General features: G+C 36.6%; 1 protein-coding gene across 1 annotated transcript; it reads right to left on the bottom strand.

The window, feature by feature from the left end:
- Positions 1–3,610: 3,610 nt before the first annotated feature.
- Positions 3,611–11,790, bottom strand: th (tyrosine hydroxylase). The gene is made up of 13 exons (XM_026919481.3): positions 11,638–11,790; positions 10,731–10,940; positions 9,546–9,720; positions 9,318–9,406; positions 9,166–9,233; positions 9,016–9,066; positions 8,432–8,577; positions 7,572–7,707; positions 7,395–7,464; positions 5,671–5,727; positions 5,475–5,570; positions 4,685–4,818; positions 3,611–4,547 (listed from the first exon to the last, which is right to left on the bottom strand). The coding sequence occupies exons 1-13, from the start codon at positions 11,719–11,721 to the stop codon at positions 4,388–4,390; spliced, it is 1,476 nt and encodes a 491-aa protein (XP_026775282.3). The 5' UTR covers positions 11,722–11,790; the 3' UTR covers positions 3,611–4,387.
- Between the last annotated feature and the right edge of the window lie 11,541 nt (positions 11,791–23,331).

The following is a 23,331-nucleotide window of genomic DNA, read 5'->3' as shown; positions in this document are numbered from 1 at the left end:
ATCATTCACTGCCCCATTCATTGAGCTGCACTATCATTCATTTTAGCCATATTGATCTCTCTTTTAGCTTTGGGACAGAATGAAAGGCACTGCAGACACCCCACATCTTCCTCTAAACACAGGGAAAGGTCTGCAAAAAGCATGTGTGGCTCAGGGCTGAAGAATTCAGTCAGTCGATAATGATGTAAAGGCATATCTAATATAATCTTAGATGACTGAAAGGATTCATTAACTGCAAAACACAGTTCTACATTTTTTCTGATTGTAAAGAAGTGATTTACATGTCGTATTTTAACACGTCTTTGGATTTCTTAGTAGAACAAAGGTCTTTCTTCCCTCTATTTGAAATTATAGCTCATTTGGAGGAAAATCTGTTTTACAAAAATGCAAATAGGATGCCATCTGGTGGTTGCAGTGTGTCCAGCCACCTTACTGCAGTGTGGAATGCAGAACTGCAGAAATGAAATGAAATAAAATATCTTTAGTACAAAGTAGTTTATATGGAAAATCTTAAAGGATATCTGTGTGTGGTGCCTTTTAATATTAAAAGATAAAGAAAATGCAAATGCTAAAGCAGTTTAATGAAATAATCTTTCATTATCACCACTATATACAGATGCTTCACTACTACACTACTACTTTCACTGAAATCACTGTAAATCTATAAAATAAAATAAAATAAAATGAAATAAAGACCCAGTAACTATATAGGACAGAATATAGGACATATAGGACAGAATCAAGAAGTACATTTTTAAAAACATAGACCATGCATTTATAATATTTCCTGGAGCACTATTCAAGAGTTTGTGAGAAAAAAGGTTTATAGTAAGTTAAAAATGCCATGTGTAACTGCCATTAAAGAAACACTGCTTTGGGTAAGGGGGATTATTAAGCATGACAAAGGTGTTTGAATTAGCACTGATTTGCAGACATAAATGGTAAAACTGAACAGTGGCTCACCAAGTAACATTGTCATTTCCACTTCCATTTCTACTTCCTGTAGCCTAATTATATAATTAGGAGGCCTACATAGCCTTTCTCAAATTCAAACATAATTAAGACATTAAAAACATACAACCGACATACATGAAGCACAGAAATTGCTGATGTTGATCAGCTGAATCCAGTGATAATTTAGCACAGTGAAAACACAAGGCAGTGAATCAGACATTTTTCTTGGACCTGGTTTATAGCTCACTCATTCACATTTATCATTCATTCACTGTTAACAGATTGAAGATTTGCTAAAGTGTGTCATGCTAGAAGGAAGGAAATTACTTTCAACAGCATTCACAAATTACATGTTAATCAAGTGAAAGGGAAGTGCAAACTCTACACGCATTTCTGCTATTTGATTCTGCTGTCTTCTTTATCATCAAAATTCACTCAGTCACAGCAGGTTAAAGGAAAACACCACCCAAAAAACATATTACATATGTTTATAGTGAAATAATTTGTGATGTGTTTAGCTCTTCCGGTGCTAATTTGTTGATTGGTGCTGTATTTTTTCAATTCCTGTGAGAATTTATTGGTTGTGTGCCACACTGATGTCACAGCAAGACATTGCTAGCACAGTTACAATGATGTTCAATAGGAGAAAAACTTCAACAGTCTCAACTATGAGGGTTAATGGTCAGGATTTGCCTTTAAAAAAATAGTGAGAGCTTCTTTTTTCACTCACCATTTTCCAGCTATGTTTACTCTCATATTAATGAGAAATTCAGCCTAGCAGTAGTGGAGAGAGCAAACATTGGACTCAAAGGTCCAGAAGGAAATGCAGCCATACAACACACTTACACTGAGTTATGGCAAAGACTTAGCATGGCTTGATGATCTGTGAGATGACTAGCACAGTGGCGCTGACAGTGGTATTAGCTTTGAATCCTGATCTGTTTGAGCAGGTCTGCAACAATGTTTAGGTACAGTAGGTGGTACATGTCAGAGTAACATCCATGTGAATGCCGGTACCCAAGGTTTCCCAGCAGAACATTGCCCAGAGCATCACACTGCCTCCGCCAGCTTGCCTTCTTCCCATAGTGCATCCTGGTGCCATCTCTTCCCCAGGTAAGCGATGCACATGCACTCGGCCGTCCACGATGTACAAGAAAACATGATACATCAGACCAGACCACTTTCTTCTTTTGCTCCTTGGTCCAGTTCTGATGCTCACGTGCCCATTGTAGGTACTTTCGGCGGTGGACAGGGGTCAGCATGGGTACTCTGACTAATCTGAAGCTACACAGCCCCATACACAGCAAGCTGAGATGCACTGTGTGTTCTGACAGCTTTCTATCTAGCCAGCATTAACTTTTTCAGTAATTTGTGCTAGAGTAGCTCTTCTGTGGGACCCGACCAGATGGGCTAGCCTTCGATCCCTACACTCATCAGTGAGCCCTGGGCACCCATTACCTGTCGCTGGTTCACCGGTTGTCCTTCCTTGGACCACTTTTGGTAGGTACTAACCTGAAGAGCAGTCTTTAAACGACGTTTAAAGACTTACCTCTTCATAAAATACTTAAATTAGCACTTTCACAAAAAAAAAAAAATAAAAAAAAAAAAACCTCCCCAACAGAGTTTTGGACTGATGGTATTCCTAGTTTGTGACCTAGCGAGCCAATATCAGAATGTATTTTTGATAGACTTTAAAGCACTATTGTAAGTCGCTCTGGATAAGGGCGTCTGCCAAATGCCATAAATGTAAATGTAAATGTAAATGTACTAACCACTGCATACTGGGAACAACCCACAAGATCTGCCATTTTGGAAATGCCCAGTCATCACAATTCGGCCCTTGCCAAAGTCACTCAGCATTGCTTCTCACATTAACAGCTCCAGAGGCATCTGTCAGGCATTTATTTAAAAAAAAAAAAAAAACAGTTTCTACACTTAAACATGAAAAAACCTTTTAAAAACTATTTAATTTAGGAATATTCATGTCAATCAGACCTGTGTACTTCACCTGGTGAAAATGGCACAGGTAGGAAATGGCCCAGGGTGCTCAGTAAGAATGGTGCTTTGCATTATGTAAGAAAAGTGCGGTATGATGTCAGGTGTAATAATAATAATAATAATATTAATCTTTTGGAATAGTGTCAGAGATCCTCAATATTTGTCCATAATAAATGTATATTACAGAATTTGATCAGAGTTACAAATTTGTATATTTTAGTAAGAGAACAATAAAACACGTGTGGTCAGCCATTTCAAATAGTTTAATTTTATATCTCGTTGATATTTGCTGTTGTTGTATTAGCAACACTCAACTGCCTCAATGGCAAGTAGAGCAGAAATACTTTTTGATATCAGCCACCACAATGCAAAAAGCACATCCACCTGCAAATAATAGCTGAAGCATCATCACTGTGGCACTGAAACAGATTTCACTGCTTTTGTCAGTTATTTCTAGATAAATTCACAATTGGAAAAAGCACACAGTGCACTGTGTGGCAGTGCATGCTAATGAAACACGAGGTTTGTTTTTTTTTTTTTTACATGTATGCAGATTATGTATTGAAAAAACCTACATATATATATATATATATATATATATATATATATATATATATATATATATATATATATATATATATATATATATAAGTCTTAGGCACATGCAAAGAAATGCTGTAGAGCAAAGATGCCTTCAAAATAATGAAATTAAATGTTTTTACATTACAAAGGCAATATTTGATGTGACGAACCTTTGCTTTAAAAAAAAAATAGTAGTCTCAGGTACAATTTGTGCAGTTTTATAAGGAAATAGCTGGTAAGTTTTACTGAGCATCTTGCAGAAGCAGCCACAGTTCTTCTGGAGACTTTGACTGTCACACTTGCTTCTTATTTTTGCAGCAAAACCCAGCAGCCTTCATTATGTTTTTTTGTCTGAAAAATGGTCTCTTATGTAATATGCTGCTTTCTTTACTGACATGCAAAATTTTTCTGTAACATTTAATTTTGTGCTGGAAAACTAATGTTTGGAAATCTAAAATGTTTTTTGTACTGAATCAATAATGTAGAAGTCATATAATAAAAATCTATAACAAGGTTTGTAAAGCAACAGGGTGCCTAAGACTTTTGCACAGTAATGTATAGAGCTTGGTATTACCTAAATAATATATATATATATATTTTTTATTATTTTATTTTTGATAAATAGCATTTGGTTTCAGTGATTTTAGTATGATAGTCTTTTTCACACAAAAATAAGAGTCACAAAGTGAGGTCTTTGGAAACAAATTCCAGCATGAGGTAATTTTGTTGCCACTGAGCTTTTTAAAAGCAACAACTTTAGCTGCAGCAGAAAAGTACAACACACACAATCTAAAGAAAATGCCACATAGTAAACACTGAGTATCAGGGCAGCAGGTGGCACGAACTGGCGAACTCAGGCCAGTACATTCAAGGCATCTGTGAGGACCTTCAGTTCGTCTTTCACCAACTCCAGTCCTCCTCTGATCTTCAGTGGGTTGTCAAGAACTTCTATGCTGTTTGTGTATGGGTCGAATCTCACTGAAAATGGCCTCTTGATCCTCAGCGAATACATTCTGTCATTAAAAATAAGCAAATATATTTAGAACTGGTCATATTATTTCTTTATCAAATGTCACTGACTTATCCCCTAACAGAATGTGCCTGATGTGCATATTATTGTTAAGTATTACAACCTTCAGTTCCTTTTTACCTCAGTTTATCTTTAGCATCAGAAAAGCTCTCAGACACAAAATAGACAGACTGGTAGGTCTGATCTTGGTATGGCTGCACAGCTACAGTGTCTGGGTCAAACTCTCGTCTCTCCGTCTCGTCTGAAAGCGCATGCTGGTGAACAATAAAACACAGACATAGGAGAATGCATTAAGTAAGTGTGCATATGGATTAAGTAAAGTAATTTTTGCACTTTTGTTATAACAGCTATAAACAGTTTCCTCACCACCCCTTCCCTTTTTCTCTTGAAACTAATAATAATAATAAAAAAACTGCAGCTTGTCACATAACTGTGAAGTCCTCTTCCTTTCCCAACAGCTTTACCTTAAAGTCCTGACAATGATTGAAGTCTTCTTTGATACATGTTAAACATCTCCTTACAGGAAGCCTCACCTGAGCAATGTCTATATGTTTTTGCTGTTAAGTAATTAACTGTTTTTTTTTTTTTATTGATTTTTGTTCGGCTTATGTGGAGCATCTTCCATACAAGTCCCTGTGAATTAGCTGTTACTATAGAAACGATAACATATTACAATAATCGCATTAATATAAACCTGTGATTTGCCTTGTAGCTGACATGACGTCAGAGTTGTGCTGTTATAGAAAATTAATCAATACCTTCTAACTGATTCCATTCAATTATTATTAAATTATTATATTATTATTATTATTATTATATTATAAATATTATATTATTCAACAGTGTTGCGGTATAATGGTGCATGATAAAGATGAGTATTACAAAAGATTGTAAGAAAAGGGACGCTTACCACAAGCTCACCATAGGAGGAAAGAAGACCTGCTCCATAAGCTTTCACTGTGTCTCCCTGCTTACAGAGTCCAAACTCCACTGTGAACCAATAAAGCTGAAAATGCAAGCACACACATTAACAGACACAGTTATCAGTGAGCTCAGTGAGGTTATAAAACACAGACATGCTATACTATGAGGAATAAAATACTCACTGTTGACAGTTTCTCAATGTCTTCCTCTGAGGCACCAAGAGATGCAAGTCCAATGTTCTGCAAATACAGACGTATCAGACCCACACTGACATTAGAGAGGCCAGTGACATTATATTTTGCAACCAGGTCCTCCTATATTTTGGACCCCCTTATAATCAAAACAGTCTACAAGCATATTCTTGTTTGTTTATTGGAGTCATTAGAGCTTTTCATTCCTGGACTCCAGCCTCAACAGAATGCTTTGTATCATATTAACAGTTTCTTTATTAACACTTGAATTTAAAGATGCATTTGGTAAGATTTTTTTTTGTCAAGATTAGGTCTCTAACGCTAAGTTGGGTTCGACATTTGAATGAGTCCCGTCTATGATCAAAAAGCTACACCCCCAGGATCTACGATGGCCTGTAGAGTGTCTATAAAATGACTGACAGTACGTGCATTCAAACGCAGACAAGCATTCTGGACCGGAAGTCTCTTTTCTAAGCAAGTCTAAGTGACTTCATACACCTTTGCTAAGGCCAAGAATTAAACCATTTTTTATCTATCTATTTTCTACATAGCTTCCAATTTTTTCTACAAGTTTTATCAATTTGTACAGGGATTCTATTAAATATCAACTATTGCATCTTTAGGATTCGGTAATAATGCATAATTTGCTAATAAAAGATTAATGATTGACTAATGATTAATTAATGAATCATTTGTGTGTGTGTGTGTGTGTGTGTGCGTATATATATATATATATATATATATATATATATATATATATATATATATATATATATATATATACTGTATGTATAGTATCTAATATATTATACAACAGCACTGTTGAAGTCTCAGTTCTGAGGTATGAGGCATTGATTAATTCTCTATAACTGCAGCTCTGACTGTAGTTCTGGCCGCAAGGTTTATAAGATTTAAATGTTTGTTTTTAGTTTTTAGACACGCTTTGCACATTGTAGATCCAAAATAACCTAAGCTGCATTTTTGTCATATTAAAGACAAAAATTGTTGAGGGAACAACAGTTTATAGCTGCTATAATGTAAGTTTTAACAGGATCTAACTTGTTTCACAGATGTCGCACAACAATAAATGAAATTATAAATAGATAAGGAATATGAGGTAACATTCTTTAATTAATAAGAAATTGTTCCATCAGCAAATTGCTGTGGTATAAAAAGAATAAAATAGTTCGGGATGTGCTTGATTTGTGGTGGTAATGGCATCATCATCCCATTGATGATTATTTACTTATAACAGCACATCCACCCAAGTATAAGGTTGAACATTTTAACGTTTAATGTAATTAATATTTAATAGTACAACTAATAAAATAGGCAAAGCAAGGTTTTGAATGACAGTGAATCACCAAAACTGGACTCACTTAATTATTATTAGTATTTATTAATGTTTACCAATATATTTTCCTTTCCTACATTGCATTCCTTTCCTACACTGCATTTAGATATCATTCATTATTTTTGCATGATTTTATTTTACTTTAGAAAATGAACAACTTCACATAAATAACACATCAGTGTGACTGGAAATTTTAAACCCTTTCATCATCATGTCATTAAAAAATTATAATAATAAAATCACAGATCCCTCTCTATACATCAGTGACTCCAGGGGAACCTACTATGAAAAAAGTGTATATAGTATATTTTTTTAAAAGGCACAGAAATATAATATAAAATAAAATGCATAAAATATTTACCTGGGAAAACTGAGCAAATGTTTTATCAGCCAGCATAGGAACATGGCCCAGGAGTTCATGTACACAGTCCCTACAAAGAAAACATGGCCATATTCAGGTGGTAAGACTCCACTTTCACTTATTAATATATGTTAAGACTTGATGTGGAGTAAATATAAAGATGCTATATCTTCTTACGGTTCAGGGGAGTGCATAGGGGAAGAGGCATGGCGAATATACTGCGTACACTGGAACACACGGAATGCCAGACTGGCCAGAAAGTCTCGTGCTGACAGAAGACCTGCCACAGGCCTCAGCTGGAACCCTGTACGCTCTGATAAGACAGAGAAATATCAGTGGATGAAGTGTTTTCTTTAATCTACAATGGAATAACGAACCACTTGTTCTTCCTTTACTGCTTATTCTACTCTGCTGGTCCTAAAATGCACATCAGCAACAACATACATAAACGAGAGCTTAAGCCATTCCCTCATCATTCTAACAGAACTTTCTAGTATTCAAAAAGCTTTTGAAGGGAAATAATAGAAGAAGCATAACAACAACCAAAAATATAAGTTAAAGTCAAAAGAAAAGTGTTTTTCATGACCGTCTCAATCTCCAGGCCTGATTTGAAGAAGACAGTGTGTAATATTAGTTAATAATATGAGTTATATGTGTCTAGAATTAATATGCATACAGGGGCTATATATAAGCAGATATACAGACAAAGCATGGACAAACATTTAGGTGTTTTTCCCCAACATTAATAAGCTAATAGGCTTATTCATCTGGTCTTGTTATAATGTTTTTTTGTGACAATGAAGGAACATCAGTAAAATCCACTAAACCTAATAAGCATACACTTTGTACACTTTTGCACTCAACTATAAACACAGTGTTATTTAATTTTAGCTTCAATGTGTTGCCACATTTCATATTTCAATTTCATATTCTCGACTAATAGAGAGCAGCACGACTACTAGGGAGTCCTACTAGGGAAAAATGGAGAAAGTTTGAGGATATTTCGTAATAATAAGTTGTGATGATCTGCTCAATACCCTTCAAAAAGCGTGAGACGTCCTCTAGTTGAGGGATGCTATTAGGGCTATAACCACAGTGTTTCTCCAGGAGCGTAAAAGCCTCTAAATACTCATTACACGCATGGGTGGTGTACAGAGCTCTCAGGGTATTGTAGACCTCTCGCCTGTCAACACACACAAACACACACACACACACACACACACACAGACACACAGACACACAAATTACATTTAGAATCCAAGGTCAGATTATGAGGTATATGCTCACAAAAACATTTGACTCAACTGCTGTCACTTGTCTTACCACAGGTGCAAGCCAGGCAATAATAATAAAGTTTCCATATCAAATTTAAAAATTACAGAAACAGAAAACATGCTAAAATAATGCATGGCCTAGCAAGTTGACCTGATTTGTACTGTGTAAACCAATTCCCTTTAAGCTGCGCAGCCTGTTCTGACAGTGATTGAACATAGCATGCAGCCATGGAGTAAAAACAAAATGTAACAAATCAATTTATCTAGAAACATAGCACTGGAGAAACAATATGTGTACATATTTAATGGCACAGTCTTGGCTTAAATGTCTGTTTAGCCACACATACCAAGTTTCAATTTCCTCTTGTGTGTACTCCACCCTAGGGATTGTTTCCCCACTGAAAAGAGACAAATTATATTTTCTAAATTAATCAAATTCATATACAACAAAAACAGGGCAAAAGTATGACAATAGCTATGGTCTGGTTTTGACTTACTGCTTAAATTTGAAAGCGATATCCCCAATCAGTGTTCTTCGTTTTCTGTACAAAGGGTCTGTGAATCCCTACAGGAAAGAAATTGTGACTTAAAGCTCTTTTGTGGTCCACTGAGTGTTATCCTCACACATAACAAAGGTAAATTTACTCACTGGATGATCCGGATCCAAATCTGGATCAAATTTATTCACCAGGTGATGGCATCTATCCAGTTCTGCAATTTTCTTCGGGAACCAGTGGACTTGAGAGGATGGAATGTCCAAACGAATATACAACATATTATTATAAATTATTATAAATTATAAAGCATTCCAAACATAGTCCTAAAAGTATAATATTAAAATGTTGTCTGTAATAGTATACAAATGCCAAGAGCTTACATTTCACCTCTTTAGTGGTTCTGACATCGTCCGCAATCCTTCTCAAGGAACTGACGAGTGTATTTACATCTGATAGATGAACTTCACAGCGCACAAAATATTCCAAGTCCTGTGAGCCATCCTTAGGTTTACGGCTCAGTCTAGTCTCAAGATGGTGCATCTTGGCTTCAAACGTCTGTGAATAATACAAGAAGCATTTATTTCTTCAAAGAGTGCAAATAACTGAAACTGACACTGGTATATTCTCCATACTGTTTGTGCGAACAGCTGATTATATGCGTGTGCACCTTTGAAGCCTGTGAAAAATTATAGAATAATAAAATTATAGATTTTTATATTACTTGAGCATGTATAATTTAAATAAATAATTAAAAGTTAATTAAAAGTAGATAAATAATCATATTTAGGTCTTTTTCCCATATCAATATGATTATTACGATTATATTATGATTATAATTAATTATATTTCATTTAAAATATATGATATTTTAATGGAAAATATTTACTGTCAGAAGCCTTATGGAAACAATAAGTATAAAAAGAATTCCTTTTAAATAATTTTCAAATCAATGACTAATTCATACCCAAGTCAGCAGGCTGGATTTTCTTCTTCTTTTTTTTTTTCTTTTTCTTTTCTTTGTTACCTTGTGCTCTCAGAAATAAAGGTACCAAACTGTACTGTTCTTTGCTGATGCTATGGTACTATAAAAGGAACTTCTTCTGTACCATCTTTTTGAATGCATATTTTGTATTTTACCTGGGAAGGTAGGTGTTGTAGTAAAGCTTTAAAGGTTCATCAGTGGTCCTTAAGGTTCAGTTATGTATGTTATTTTATTTTTAATGGTAAAAGATACATACTACAGGCACAAAAGATGTACTCTCGATGGCAACACCCTAGCGATAATAGAAATGGCACTTTGGGACCTTTATTTCTGACCTTGGATATGGATTTCATGACACTATCCAAATCTTGAAAACAGATTTTTTTTGACATATTCTACACATAATTTCCAATTATGTACAGGTAGCCTATGTATGTATGAATAAGGTTTGCTTGCACAGGTTTTTATTTTGTTGTATTATGATTTAAGGAGAAATGAAGTCATATGAAAAAGTGAAAATGCGCGCGTGCGTCAGTATCAAGATTTTTTAATTATTCTTATTCGTATATGGAGCTTTACCTACCTCGAAGACCTTGAGAGTGCGAGAGAGGGCCGGACTTTTGGAGCCTCTCAGGGTGAAGAAGAGGTTGAGCAGTGCTTTTCCGTCGTCCTCCTCAAACACGATGTGCTCATTCGCCTCCGCCGCTTCCGCCGCCGCCGCCGCTTCCGCCGCTTCTCTCTCCTTCCGCGCGTCCTCGATCAGACTCTGCCTGCGCCCCACGAAGCGCTGAGACTGGAGCACAGCGCACACACACACACACACACACACAGAGAGAGAGAGAGAGACAGTGGACGTGGGGGTGACTGATGGGACATGCTTATAGAAAGTATTTCCGTTGCCAAAGCAAATATTTTGTCTGAAATAGTGTCTGTGGTTATCCAGTAAGGTAAACTATTTCATCTTTATCTTTCACCTGGGAACGTGCATATAGTGTACCTTTAAAAATGATTTAAGGCACTTTCAGGGTAAAGCTTTAAAGATTCAATATATGCACAGTTCTAAATAAAAGATACATACTAAAGATACTAAAAGTGCAGCTTTTTCCCCCAGAGTGTTGTTAAGATCTTAACTTGAAGACAGTGATCATCCTGATCTAAAGCATGATATAGTGCTGATTTCTGTGCTGTGGTGCCTTTGAGAATCCCAGTCCAGTGTGGCAGCATGGTGTTTGGATGTTGTCTGAAGTTCCTCTCTCTTTTTCTGTACCATTTTATCTTTACGCTGTGCGCTTTGGGTGGAAGTGATGCGCATCTCCAAAACGCGCACAAGCCTTTGGCGCACGAGTTAGTTTTCAACTCATATGAGTTTCCAACATATGAGTTTCCAACTCATATGCACTGTCCTATGCTACAAATACCTATAAATCAGAATAACTCAGAAAATCTACGACTTTCTGGTAGGTTGTAAGGATAAGAGGCTCTGCGCTTACCGTGATGGAGTCGGAGCGCTCCAGTTCAGAGCCAGCTCTCCTCATGCTTTTGGTGGAAGAAGTGGAACTGGTTGAATTTGGCATTCTCGGGTTCTAGTGATCTCGCCGTTCAGAAGCTCGGAGATGTCTCGGGAACGCTCGTGTGTTTTTCCATCAGTGCCTGCCTAAGCCCTATATTTATACAGGCAATTTCTCTTTACTGACGTCAAACCCAGAGCCCCTCATTTTCGTCGTCAAACACTTTCTAGCCTCTCACACCCCTGCTCTTGTTTTATTTAATCCCATTAGCGCTGCGTCCTTTGCCATTTTCCAGTTATTGATGAGCAAAAAATTGGACTAATCACAATCTGCAATCACTGGGCGCTGTTTGATAAATACATTTAAAAAGCAGCTTTTAAAAGTTTTCCTAGTTCTTAAAATACCATTATCCACTGACTTTATCTAAAAGAAGAAAAGCATCTTTAAACCAAATAGGCTATTAATAAGAACACCACAGTAATATGGTCATTATTAAACATCCTTTAATTTAATTTATGCTGAAAAAATTATTCCACTATAATCCCTACACTATACAGTTGTGAAAGTGCTTTTTAATTTTTTTGTTTTTGTTTTTGACAGCTGAAATTTTACAAGAACTGACAAAAATCTTTTTTTTTTTTTAAATATTGCATCAAGTTTACATTAGTCTAATTTTTCTTTGGTTATGTTTAATTAGACAAAATATCAATTGCTTTAAATGTCCTTAATTTTCAAATCACAATTTTAGAGTTAATTACCATCTTCGAACACAAATGTTACACAAGTAGCTCTAGTAAATTCAATAGCTTCCCCCATTAGGAAAACATCCCTCATAAGACTAAAGCCTATAGAAAATTCAGTCACTTTCTAAGCTCAATTCAATATCCATTCCCATCCAGCCTGCCAAATTCGATTCCGAATAAAGCATTGCAAGTTCCCTGTACCACTAAGTGGAGTTTTATCTCCAGCTGAGAATAATATGATTAAAGGATGCCTACCATGCTGTCCCCCATACCCCCTTGGGGAACTCAGACCACTTGATGATTCACCTTATCCCAGCATACAGATAAAGTCTGAAGCTGCAAAAGCCTGTAAAACTACAGTGGTGTATGAGTGAGGTTGTGGAGGAGCTACACAACTCTTTCGAATTGGGATACTTTCAAAACTGTGTCAAATAATGGCTATACAGACACTGTTACCTCTTTAGTTTCTGTGAAGAAGTGTGTACTCCCACAAAACTGGTGGTGATTTTATAATAATGACAAGCACTGGTTCACTTCAGCTTTGCTCTAACAGCTAGCAAGCTTATGGGTATAGTAAACCTTGAGGCATACTGTAAAGGGAAGCGAAGTATACCCTACAAAATGTGATTAAGGCTGCAATGCAAGCATATTCAACCAGACTGAAGGACCAGTTCTTTACTAAGGACATTTCTTGGGGCACTCTTCTGTCATGGGACATGGAATGGGAAGAAAGCATCCTGTGACACCTAAAGAAGCACAGACTCCCACAAAAAATACATATAGGGCTTTACACAGCAATCATTGAGTTGATCCTATCAACATCCATAACAGGCCAAGGCTAAGCTGCAGCGGACTATCAGAACGGCTGAGAAGGCCACTGGCTGCAGCCTACCATTCTTACAGGACTTATACCTAGCCAGAGCAAAGACGTAGACACAAAAGATCTTGGCTGACCATATTTTCCAAATATCTTCCCTCTGGCAAGCACTTCTGGTGAGTAAAAACAAGAACTACAAGACAGCGAAACAGTTTCATTCCAAGAGCTGTGGTAGCTATCAACAATTTCTAACTACTCACTCAACACACCCACTTTTCAGGACTGTTGTGTACATTCAAGAATTTACAGACAGTATCTTCTATTTGCTATTTTTTAATTTAAACCTTATTTCTTGTCCACTTTCATCATATTGTGTGTCGTACTCTTGTGTATACATGCTTTTTGTTGTTGTTGTTGTTGTTGTTGTTGTGTCTGTCTGCACCATTGTACCAAGACAAATTGTAACTGCACATGTGCTCAGTGAAATAAAGTGATTCTGAGCATGATTCTGATTCTAAAGTAATGATATATGTAGCTCAGACACATGAACTAGCTACTGCTTCAGCCACAGGTGCTACTGCAGCTACAGAATAGCTACTTGACTGTGCAGGGGTTAGCATGCTGCAGGGTGCACAGCAGAAATACTAAAGGAGCAGTGATGTGGCCCAGGGCTCTCTGCACCAAAAGGGCTTCATTCAGCCTTTATTAAGAGAGACAGAGGAACAAAATGAGATAAAACACAGACTGACATTAGGACAAAGTGTGCCGCCTTTTCACCTTTGCCTCAGGGCAGGGAATATGGTTTTGACTGTCATTTTTTGAGTTTTTGTGTTTTCTCAGTGATGGCCTCTTCTTGAAGTGCATGCACATACTTTGCAATAGAAGGTAGGGTTAATGAATCATTTACTGGCTGCTGGGTTTTAAATAAATCAGAATTACAAAAATGTATTATTTTTTAAATTATTATTATTATTATTATTATTAGTAGTAGTAGTAGTAGTAGTAGTAGTATTCATTACAAATCTTAAAGCAAATACAATCTGGTGTCTCACAAGGGCCCTATTATTATTTTTACAGAATATATTTAAACACAGTTTTATGAGTTTTTGTGTTTTATCAATGATGGTCTCTTCTTGAAGTGCATTACTTTGCGTTAGAAGGTAGGGTTAATGAATCATTTACTGGCTGCTGGGTTTTAATTAAATCAGAATTACAAATATGTGTTAATTCTGAAATTATTATTATTATTAGTAGTAGTAGTAGTAGTAGTAGTAGTAGACTCTAGTAGTAGTAGTAGTACAAGCTGGTGTCTCTCAAGGGCCCTATTATTATTTTTACAGTATATATTTGAACACAGAAGAATTATATGCATTATAATTTCAAACTTCACAACTATGCAGCTGAAATACAGTTGGAGCAATGATAAGGAAATTTGTAATATAAGTTGACTAATTTGTAGGAACATTGCTACATAAACTAAAGTTATTATTTTAAGGTAATGCCTAGGTTTGTATCTACACAGGAGGAAAGGAAGCTGTAAGACCTAAGAGCCCAATATTGTGAAACGGTTTATTCACTAATGATATATATATATATATATGTCTGAATTCTTCTTCTTCTTCTTGTTACTATCTTTCACAAAACACTTTATGAAATTGTATATATATATATATATACAATTTCATAAAGTGTTTTGTGAAAGATAGTAACAAGAAGAAGAAGAAGAAGAAGAATTCAGACATGATATCTCCAAACTGAAAAAGCATGGGTTGAAAAGCTCTAAAAAGAGGTTAGGGAGGGTTAGGGAGAAAAATATTACCACTGGTCATTTTTGTCATATATAATTACACTCAGTAATGATTTATACCCCCAGAATATTTTGAATGTAAAATAAAAAGAGTTTTTAAATAACCTTTATAAATAAACGGTTTTGGCCAGATCACATATACATTTCTCTAACTAGTTAATTGAGCCAGAATCATTTTCTGACCAAAATAAACCTAGATGATGTGAGATATCTAACCCTACATCATCAGGAGAAAACACATTATAATTATTTTAGGTTTGAAAAGATCTGCAAATATGACATGACTGTTGAGGGCAAAGGTCACTTCTCTGGGTGAGGAGACTCAGCACACAGAGTTTTCATATAAATGGCAGCAATGAGGAAATGACGTCCTTCTGTCCTTCATCAATCATTCACTGTTTATTCATTTTTTCCCTCTCCCTTTTCTGAAAGTTACAGAGGTTCCCTGGCACAAGGCACACAATTATCGCAATTATGTATTGATTCCCCGGTAGCATCCTCCTCGCATTGTGCTCAGCGGCTCGCTTTCAGTGTATAATTGTTAGACGGTGTAATTGCAGCACGCGCCCAGCTGGGTGATTATTCCTCATCCTCCTCAATTCTGTTTTTTTTTTTTTTTTTTTTTTTTTTTTTTTGTCTATTGAGTGTTTAGTGTTTCAGTTGTTTCTTTTAGGGTCATTAGTCTTTCTGATTGAAAGAAGCAACAAATAAATATTTTATTATTTTCACATTCAATTCCATGGTAATAATAAATAATCAAAGACACATTTAGAGTAGGTCATATTTGTAAAAAACGGCAAACTGCCTAAGGCATCAGTAAATGTGGTTAGTTCACACCACTAAAAAGGCTTGTTTATGAACATCATACAGCCAAGAAACTGGGCCTTTTGTAATCCTTCTCAACAACCTCTTGAAATGCTCCATCAGGTCCCCCATGTGCCACATTCATAAAAGCAGCCTGGAAATGAAAAGAAACGTGCACTCCTGTTGGTCCCCGTTACTGGCAGAAGATATTGTGTTTTTATGTATCCATGTTTCCTCGCCTGTCACAGGCCACATGAAGTGCAGCACGATCTAAACCCTGTAAACAGCTATCTGACTCTTATTTCCCATAGCCCAGGGCGACAAACGCAGACTACTGAGTGCACTCTCATTTGATCAGGCTTTGCCACAAATCCACCCTCTTATTCCTATGAAAAGAGAAGGACACGACTTCATTTTTTTCTTGTTTTAATGCTTTTGTATCAGCTGTACCATTTTATTCACAAATATAATGCACAAATATCCATTTGTGACATTTTAATGTTAAATGGAAACATTTGGTGTGGCAGTGTCACAAAATCACTTGCTTTCCAAGTAACTACAGAATTAGTGTAAATGCTTTGTGCTCTGTCCTTTCTGTTAAATGTGATGTAGAGTGAAGGTAATTACCCATTTGCTTTGCAGTGTGTCAAAATACAGCTGCCAAACAAAATGGCTAATCATGTAGAGTGCACTTTCATTACTTTTTACACATGTAATTTGTCAGAGGTGGCTGAGTGTTCTGAGGATGGATGCTCAGTGAGCCGTGTTGATGATGCTTGAGTCATGGCTGCTTACTCTGACTGTCTATGGCACCTGTAAGAATATGAATTATAAAAGCCTTATACCACAGCACTATTGATTTCTCACTTCTGATTGGTCAGAATGTTGATTAATGCTCTATAAGTGCAGCTCTGACATTAGTTCCACTTGCAAGGCAAATCGCAAGTTTATATTAATTTGCTTATTCTAATACTAGTCACAACTTACACAAGAAATTTGATGTTTTTTATGACTTTTATGGTAAAGGAGATGTTTATTTAGCATTATTGGAAGGAGTATCCAGTACCAATGCTTTGTAACAGTCAAAGGAAAAAGCTGTAACTTTACGTTTTTCAACACAGGAAAGTCTTCAGGACTTGTCTCATGAACGTTCCACAAAATTAAATGTAACTATAAATCGATTAAGAATACAATATGTAGTTCTTAAATAAATAAAACACTGTAATTGTGGGGCACAGTGTTGCAGTAAGTAGCATTGTCAGCTCACAGCTCCAGGGACCCCAGTTTGATCCTGAGCTCGGGTTACTGTCTGTGTGGAGTTTCTGTTGACGTGGGATTCCTCCGGGTTCCCAGGTCTCCTCCCACCTCCCAAAAGCATGCCAGTAGGTAGATTGACTAAGATAAATGGCCCTGAGGTGTGAATGAGCATGTGAATGTGCATGTGTATGGTACACCGCAATGGACTGGCATCCCATTGAGGATGAATTCTCAGTGTTCCCAGGATCTACCACCACCCTGACCATGATATAGCGATTACTGGAGATAAATGAATGAATGAATGAATGAACGAATTAAGGACTGATTAGAGAACGATATGTTATGTTCCCAGGTCCACCCAGGTGTGATGGAGGACATTTGTAAAAGTCATAATAAATCATTGTGGTTTTCAGTCAGAACTTGGTGGAATTTCACAAAAAGAGTCCTGGTATATCCTGATAAATATTCTGTATATTTGCAAGTTAATAGTAACAGATGTTCATTTGTTCTCCAGAATTTTGGATTTAAGTAGACAAGTTTTTATATTTAAATTGTTGAACCTATAACCTTGATGTAACCTTAATTTGTGAAAAAAAAATATTTTTTTCAAGTGAACATGTAATAGAGACCACTAATGAGTATTACAGCTTTTACCTGGAGGCGATGCTGGAGTGCAAGAAGACTCCACACAACCCACATTAGTCCCAAATTTTCTTTGGGAGTGAACGCTTTATTGAATTTACCTTTCCTAATGGCACCATGTGTAGTGCCTGCTGGAGGGCAGACTAGAGCAGGACGTGATAATTACGAGTACCCATATCTCACTGACACACTTTCTAATTAAACTCTGACATTTTCCCGTCTTAGCACATGCAGCCTTTTCTGTTCTTACTACCTTCATCTGTTTTTGAATCTTTCTGTTCAGCTTTACAAGAAGATCTTGTGATAGCAGAAAATAACAGAAACAAGAAGGATAGCATTTAATACCTTTGTTTTATCACCCTTCCCTGAGGAAATGTTTGACATTATTCACAGAAACAAATCTATGTTTCTTCCTCCCAAAGGAAGAGGGCTATTGATTTTGTTGCTGAGTTTCCACCCTGAAGACAAGACCTATCCGTGCACCTTAAGCACTGTGAACCAGACAGCACTGATTTTCCAATAATCAGTGTATTTAAAGGTGGATTCCGGGCTAGCGATATTATATGAATGTTACTAAAAACAAAAGAAAGAAAGAAAGAAAGAAAGAAAGCAAAAACATCAGAAATTCTTTCAAACTCAATTGTTAAACACACTTAAGTGCAGTGAGTACAAAATGATTGAGTTCAAAATGATTGATGATTGACACACTGACTTGACTAACAGTAATGCTACTATAGGAATAATTCACTTAAAACTAGTGATCAAGAAAATCAAGCTTGGGTATAAATAAGTTGCGTGATGGAAAAGCTGCTTGAGTAATTACTTTACACTTGACTTTTTACTTTTTACATGTCTACAATTGGCCCTGACACATTATCATGAGTGTTACCTATAGGCTGCAGCAGCACTTGGATATATTTGACACAACAGTCAACTGCTACCAAACGACTGATTAAATGATAAAGTTTACATCTTCTATAGTTTTCTATGAATTTCACCTCCATAGTCAGATTATTGGAGACACTGGAGGAGTTTCTTTTGGAGTTACTACTTTGAATGACTAAAAAATTGTGAAAAATAGCCAGGTAGTACACACCATTTCTGAGTTTTCTGAGGCTCGCTGTCAGAGAAACTGTGAAACGAAACAATCCAAGCAAGATGTTATGTCTGAAATCACTTATTGTGGTTGATATGAGCAATTTGCTTTTGAAACTCAACGTGACTAGAGAACTAAGGCACCCATAAGGCTGGATCAATGACACTTCAGAGGCCGGCTCGTGCTCGGGTTGTGACGTGGACGCGACACACGCGGTTTGGCTTGTCGATGATGGTCACTTCCTCTGGATAATGGCTGCAGCTGTGGCAGGCATCTGTGCAGCCACCCCCTGAACTCACACAAGTGTCTCAGGGACTCATCAAGCCACACATATAACCCATTACTGTGGACTTACACTGAGAAGAGCCTAATAGATAGCTGGGGATGCAGAGGCAGGCTGCCTTCACTTGGCATCCTGTTTGTCATTAATGTGAAGTTTGACCACATTGTTAAAAGTCGATTCCCATTCACTATTAGATTATTGAGACTTTGGGGATGCAAATTGGCAGGAGATTAAAGCAATCACACTGATATACACATCCCATTGATAGATTTTTGCAGGATAAACATGAGTGGGTGTGTGCATGTATGCATGTCTTTGCGCTTGTCTGTCTGTCTGCAGATCTAGCCAGTGGAGTCAGGGGTCAAGCAGCTTACCAGTGCTTTTAGGATTCTGAAGGAGCCAGGTGCATTTATGTCATTTGTGACATTAACTGCACTGACTCCAGCACCTGACCCCACATTACTACATCTATCAAATACCCTCAAAGATACACTCTCTGACCTCACTAATAAACTCCTCTAAACAAGTACTGACATCCCAAAAATAGAAAGACCAGCCATTTGGCTTCCTGTGAAGACACAAATTGGGGTGGATTTGCGATAGCTGTTATCATCCTTCAGCACATGTGTAGCGCAAACACCATTCACACATCACTTAGCCAACTCTTTCCCAATACAGCTATTGTCTTACAAAGAGCCTCCAGCATTGCTTGGTTTCACACAATTATTTGTCCATACAGCTCTTTAGGATGCTGCATATGCCTCCTCACCATGCAGAAAACAGAGGGTCGTAAACTGAGTTACGCAAGTTGGGTGGCATTCTGCTCGCTGAAAAGGCCCACAGCCGCTTGCAGGTGTCTCTTATTATGCATCTGCCAAAACGTCACACCATGCACATCGGGCTGTCTTGTTGTTTACAAATTACACCCCTCACATCAAACAAGCCTTGTCCTTCACAGTGGAAAGGATACTGTCACAGATGGTTATTGCCGAGAATAACAATGTAACATTGTCACCATGGTGTCAAATACAGCTGGGGATTTTTCTTAACTGGAAAAAGGATTGAGGATGTAGGTGCTTGATGTAAAGGCTGACTATTTTGTCATGACGTAATGACCATGAATGTGAGGGCAGTAAAAGGTTTAACAGAGCATTAAAGGGTCAGAGAGAGAATAGATTGAGCAATGGGACCAACACATAATGGTCATATTTGCTGAGGTGACTGCTGTGTGTAAGGAATAAAACACAATTAGACGTGCTGCTATAACATTTCAGTAAACAGGTTTTATTAACACAGAAAAAAAATTCTTATCTGTGGTAATCACACATTCAAGACTACAGACACAGTGGATAGGGACAGGAACAAAAGTATTTCTTTAACATTAATCAGTTTAGATATCACCTGTTACTGGGAAATCATCCTGGAAAGATTAACGGGTTGAGACTGAGTTTCTCTGTTTTATATCTTCTACCACATGGAATACCAACCTTCTTCTTCCATTAGAAAAAACAATCGACTCTTTAAAAAGCTGACCCTAAACGTTGCACAATCCCATCTGATCTTGTGTTTGAGCACAAAGCTACTGCTAAATGTCAGGCCATGGATGAGACTATCCAGAGACACCATGCTCATGCCCTCCAGGCTGAAGAGCCTGTCACTTCCTCTCCACTGCTGGACACTGGCACTGCCTATCAGACAGCAGGGACAGGGAGGGGAGGAGGAAGAGGAGAGGAGGAAAAACAAGTGATCTCCATTCGACCTCTCAACCTAAACAGCACACCCGAGTTTTACACTATAGTCCAACAGTATATGCAACTATAACTTGTAATAGTCCAGTTACAGTTTTGTTTTGTAGCAAAAAAATGACTTAGTTTCACAGGCTCTGGAGAGATGGGACATATATTTTTATTTAGACCCGGAGAGAATAAACACATATTTCATAGTTCCCTAATCCGACCAATGTCATTAAAATCTAAAAATCTAGTCTCTGGTTCAATGAGCTGCTTTCAGCTAAATCATCTGCATAAATACATTGTAATTTGATGAACTGAAAGAGAGGATATAAGAGATCAGAACCATCAAAAGATGTTTAACAATGTAATATTATTTTTTTATGACTTCCTTTATAATTTTTCTACACCAACTTGTAGCCTAGTGCTGTTGAAGCCTTGAATCTGATTGGTAAGAAAGGTTGAATAATTTTCTATAATTTCAATTATACAGTTGAATGCACTCATTCTAATAAAGTATTGGTTATATATTGACAGCTAATTCAAGAGACTTGTGTAGCAGATGCTCCATATGATCTAGGTCTAATAATAAACTGATTAAAGACATGCTGTTATTTCATTTAAACAAGTGTTGATAATTGTTGCTATGGTGACGTTTTCTAAAAGAAGACATTTATTTAGCATTTTTGGAAGGAGTCTCCAGTGTCAGTGTTTTGTAACAGTCACAGAGGTTTATTTTGTAACTATAAGTTTTCAACCACAGGAAAGTCTAAAGATGGAGGATGTTTTTCATGATTACTCTAAAAATCTGTTTTGTTTTTTTGTTTTTTTTTTGTCTCATTATTGTAAAAAAAAACAGTAACTCACTTGTTTCACAGATGTTCCACAACATTAAACTTAGCTATAAATATATAAAATGTATGATGTGTTCTTTAATAAATAGAAATTGTAATAATCAGCAAATCACTGCACTATGAGAGGAATGAAACATTTCAGGCCACATCACACCACCCTGTCATTGATTGTTTTCCTTTAAAAGCATGCCCCATTGTGTTTTAGTCCTTACATGTTCCAGGTTACTCAGGTATTGATGTGTAGCTGACATTTTAGTTTTCCAAACGAACTGTAATTATAGATGACATTTATTCAGGCAGGAACCTAGACACAAAAGTCATCTCATACAGAGCAGTACACAGTCAGTAATGACAAACAAATTAGTTACTACCATTAAGATGGCGTGGACTTCTTGGAAATCGTTCTTATTTCTATTCAACAAATCACTGTAAATGCTAAAAAAAAAACAACTACTGAAAGAAAAGAAATAAGATAATCGCTTTTCACTGAGATTATATCTATTTTACACCTATTTAGAACTAAAGGTGTGCGTTGGCCATGAAATGACAAAATATTAAAGAAAAAGATAAGATCCCATTAGACACTGGTCCAGCTGGGGATGCAGTTTGTACACATGCATGTTTTTAATTGATTTGATTGTGATTTTTTATGTATGTATGTATGTATGTATGTATTTATTTATTTATTTTGGACAGATTAACACTGTGATGTTTGCATAAATGTTTCTTTAAATCCTCCATCTCTATAGCCATAGAAAAGGCACACAAAGTGGTATGAGTTCTTAAAAGTAACCAGACAAACCCAGTATACAACAATATAAGTATAGATTCTTACAAAAATCACTTTTATCATTTGTGTAAACAGAATTATTCAACACAGTGGCCTCTATAGGACAGATGAACCAAATATATTCCTGTACTCATAAATAGACAATGTGCATGGTAAATCCAAAGATGAATGTTTTAAGCAGCATCAGTAACAGGAGCAGGATGTGTATTATAAACACTGGAGGAGACTTTCTTTCGAATAGCACTTCTGTTTCAAACTCTACTTTAAATTCTAGATTTCTATTTTTCCATGCATTATTTTAAATAAATAAATAAATAAATGTGGTGAAGAAGCCCTCCTGTGGGGAAGAAGCCCTCTTGTGGTGAAGCATGGTGAAGCATAGAACTGCAGGTAAGCCATTACTAAGCCTTTTGTGCAGGATAACAACTAAAAGTGAGGTAAACACCTTATTTAGAAATCATCAACCTTAAACAATTGTCGAAAGACTTAAATTCATCCTTTAAAGGAGCAGCTTGTCATTTTTATAGTGCTTTTTTATAGACCTTTAAGAATAATGTAAATTCACCAGCACCACAAATGAAGAGAATGCAATATTGTCATGTGTTGGATGTTACTTTCTTTGGTTCAGCCTTTTGACCAATTTTTCTGGGCCTCTTATTAGCTCTGGCCCCTGTCAGCAAGCCCACCTGCCAGCAAGCTTCACCTCAGCTCCATAGAGCACCACTCTCTTTTTCCTAGAAAGCAGTGAACCCACCACAGAGGAAACTGTGCTGCAGAGGACAATAATTCATGATTTATCTACTTTAATAACAATTATTTTTTTTACTTAATTGCAATTTTAATAAGAACAGGG

This window comes from Pangasianodon hypophthalmus, chromosome 9 (genome assembly GCF_027358585.1).
Source record: "Pangasianodon hypophthalmus isolate fPanHyp1 chromosome 9, fPanHyp1.pri, whole genome shotgun sequence".
Classification (NCBI taxonomy): Eukaryota; Metazoa; Chordata; class Actinopteri; order Siluriformes; family Pangasiidae; genus Pangasianodon; species Pangasianodon hypophthalmus.
Note: the sequence above shows the minus strand (reverse complement) of the source record. Positions and strands in the feature narration are given on the sequence as shown.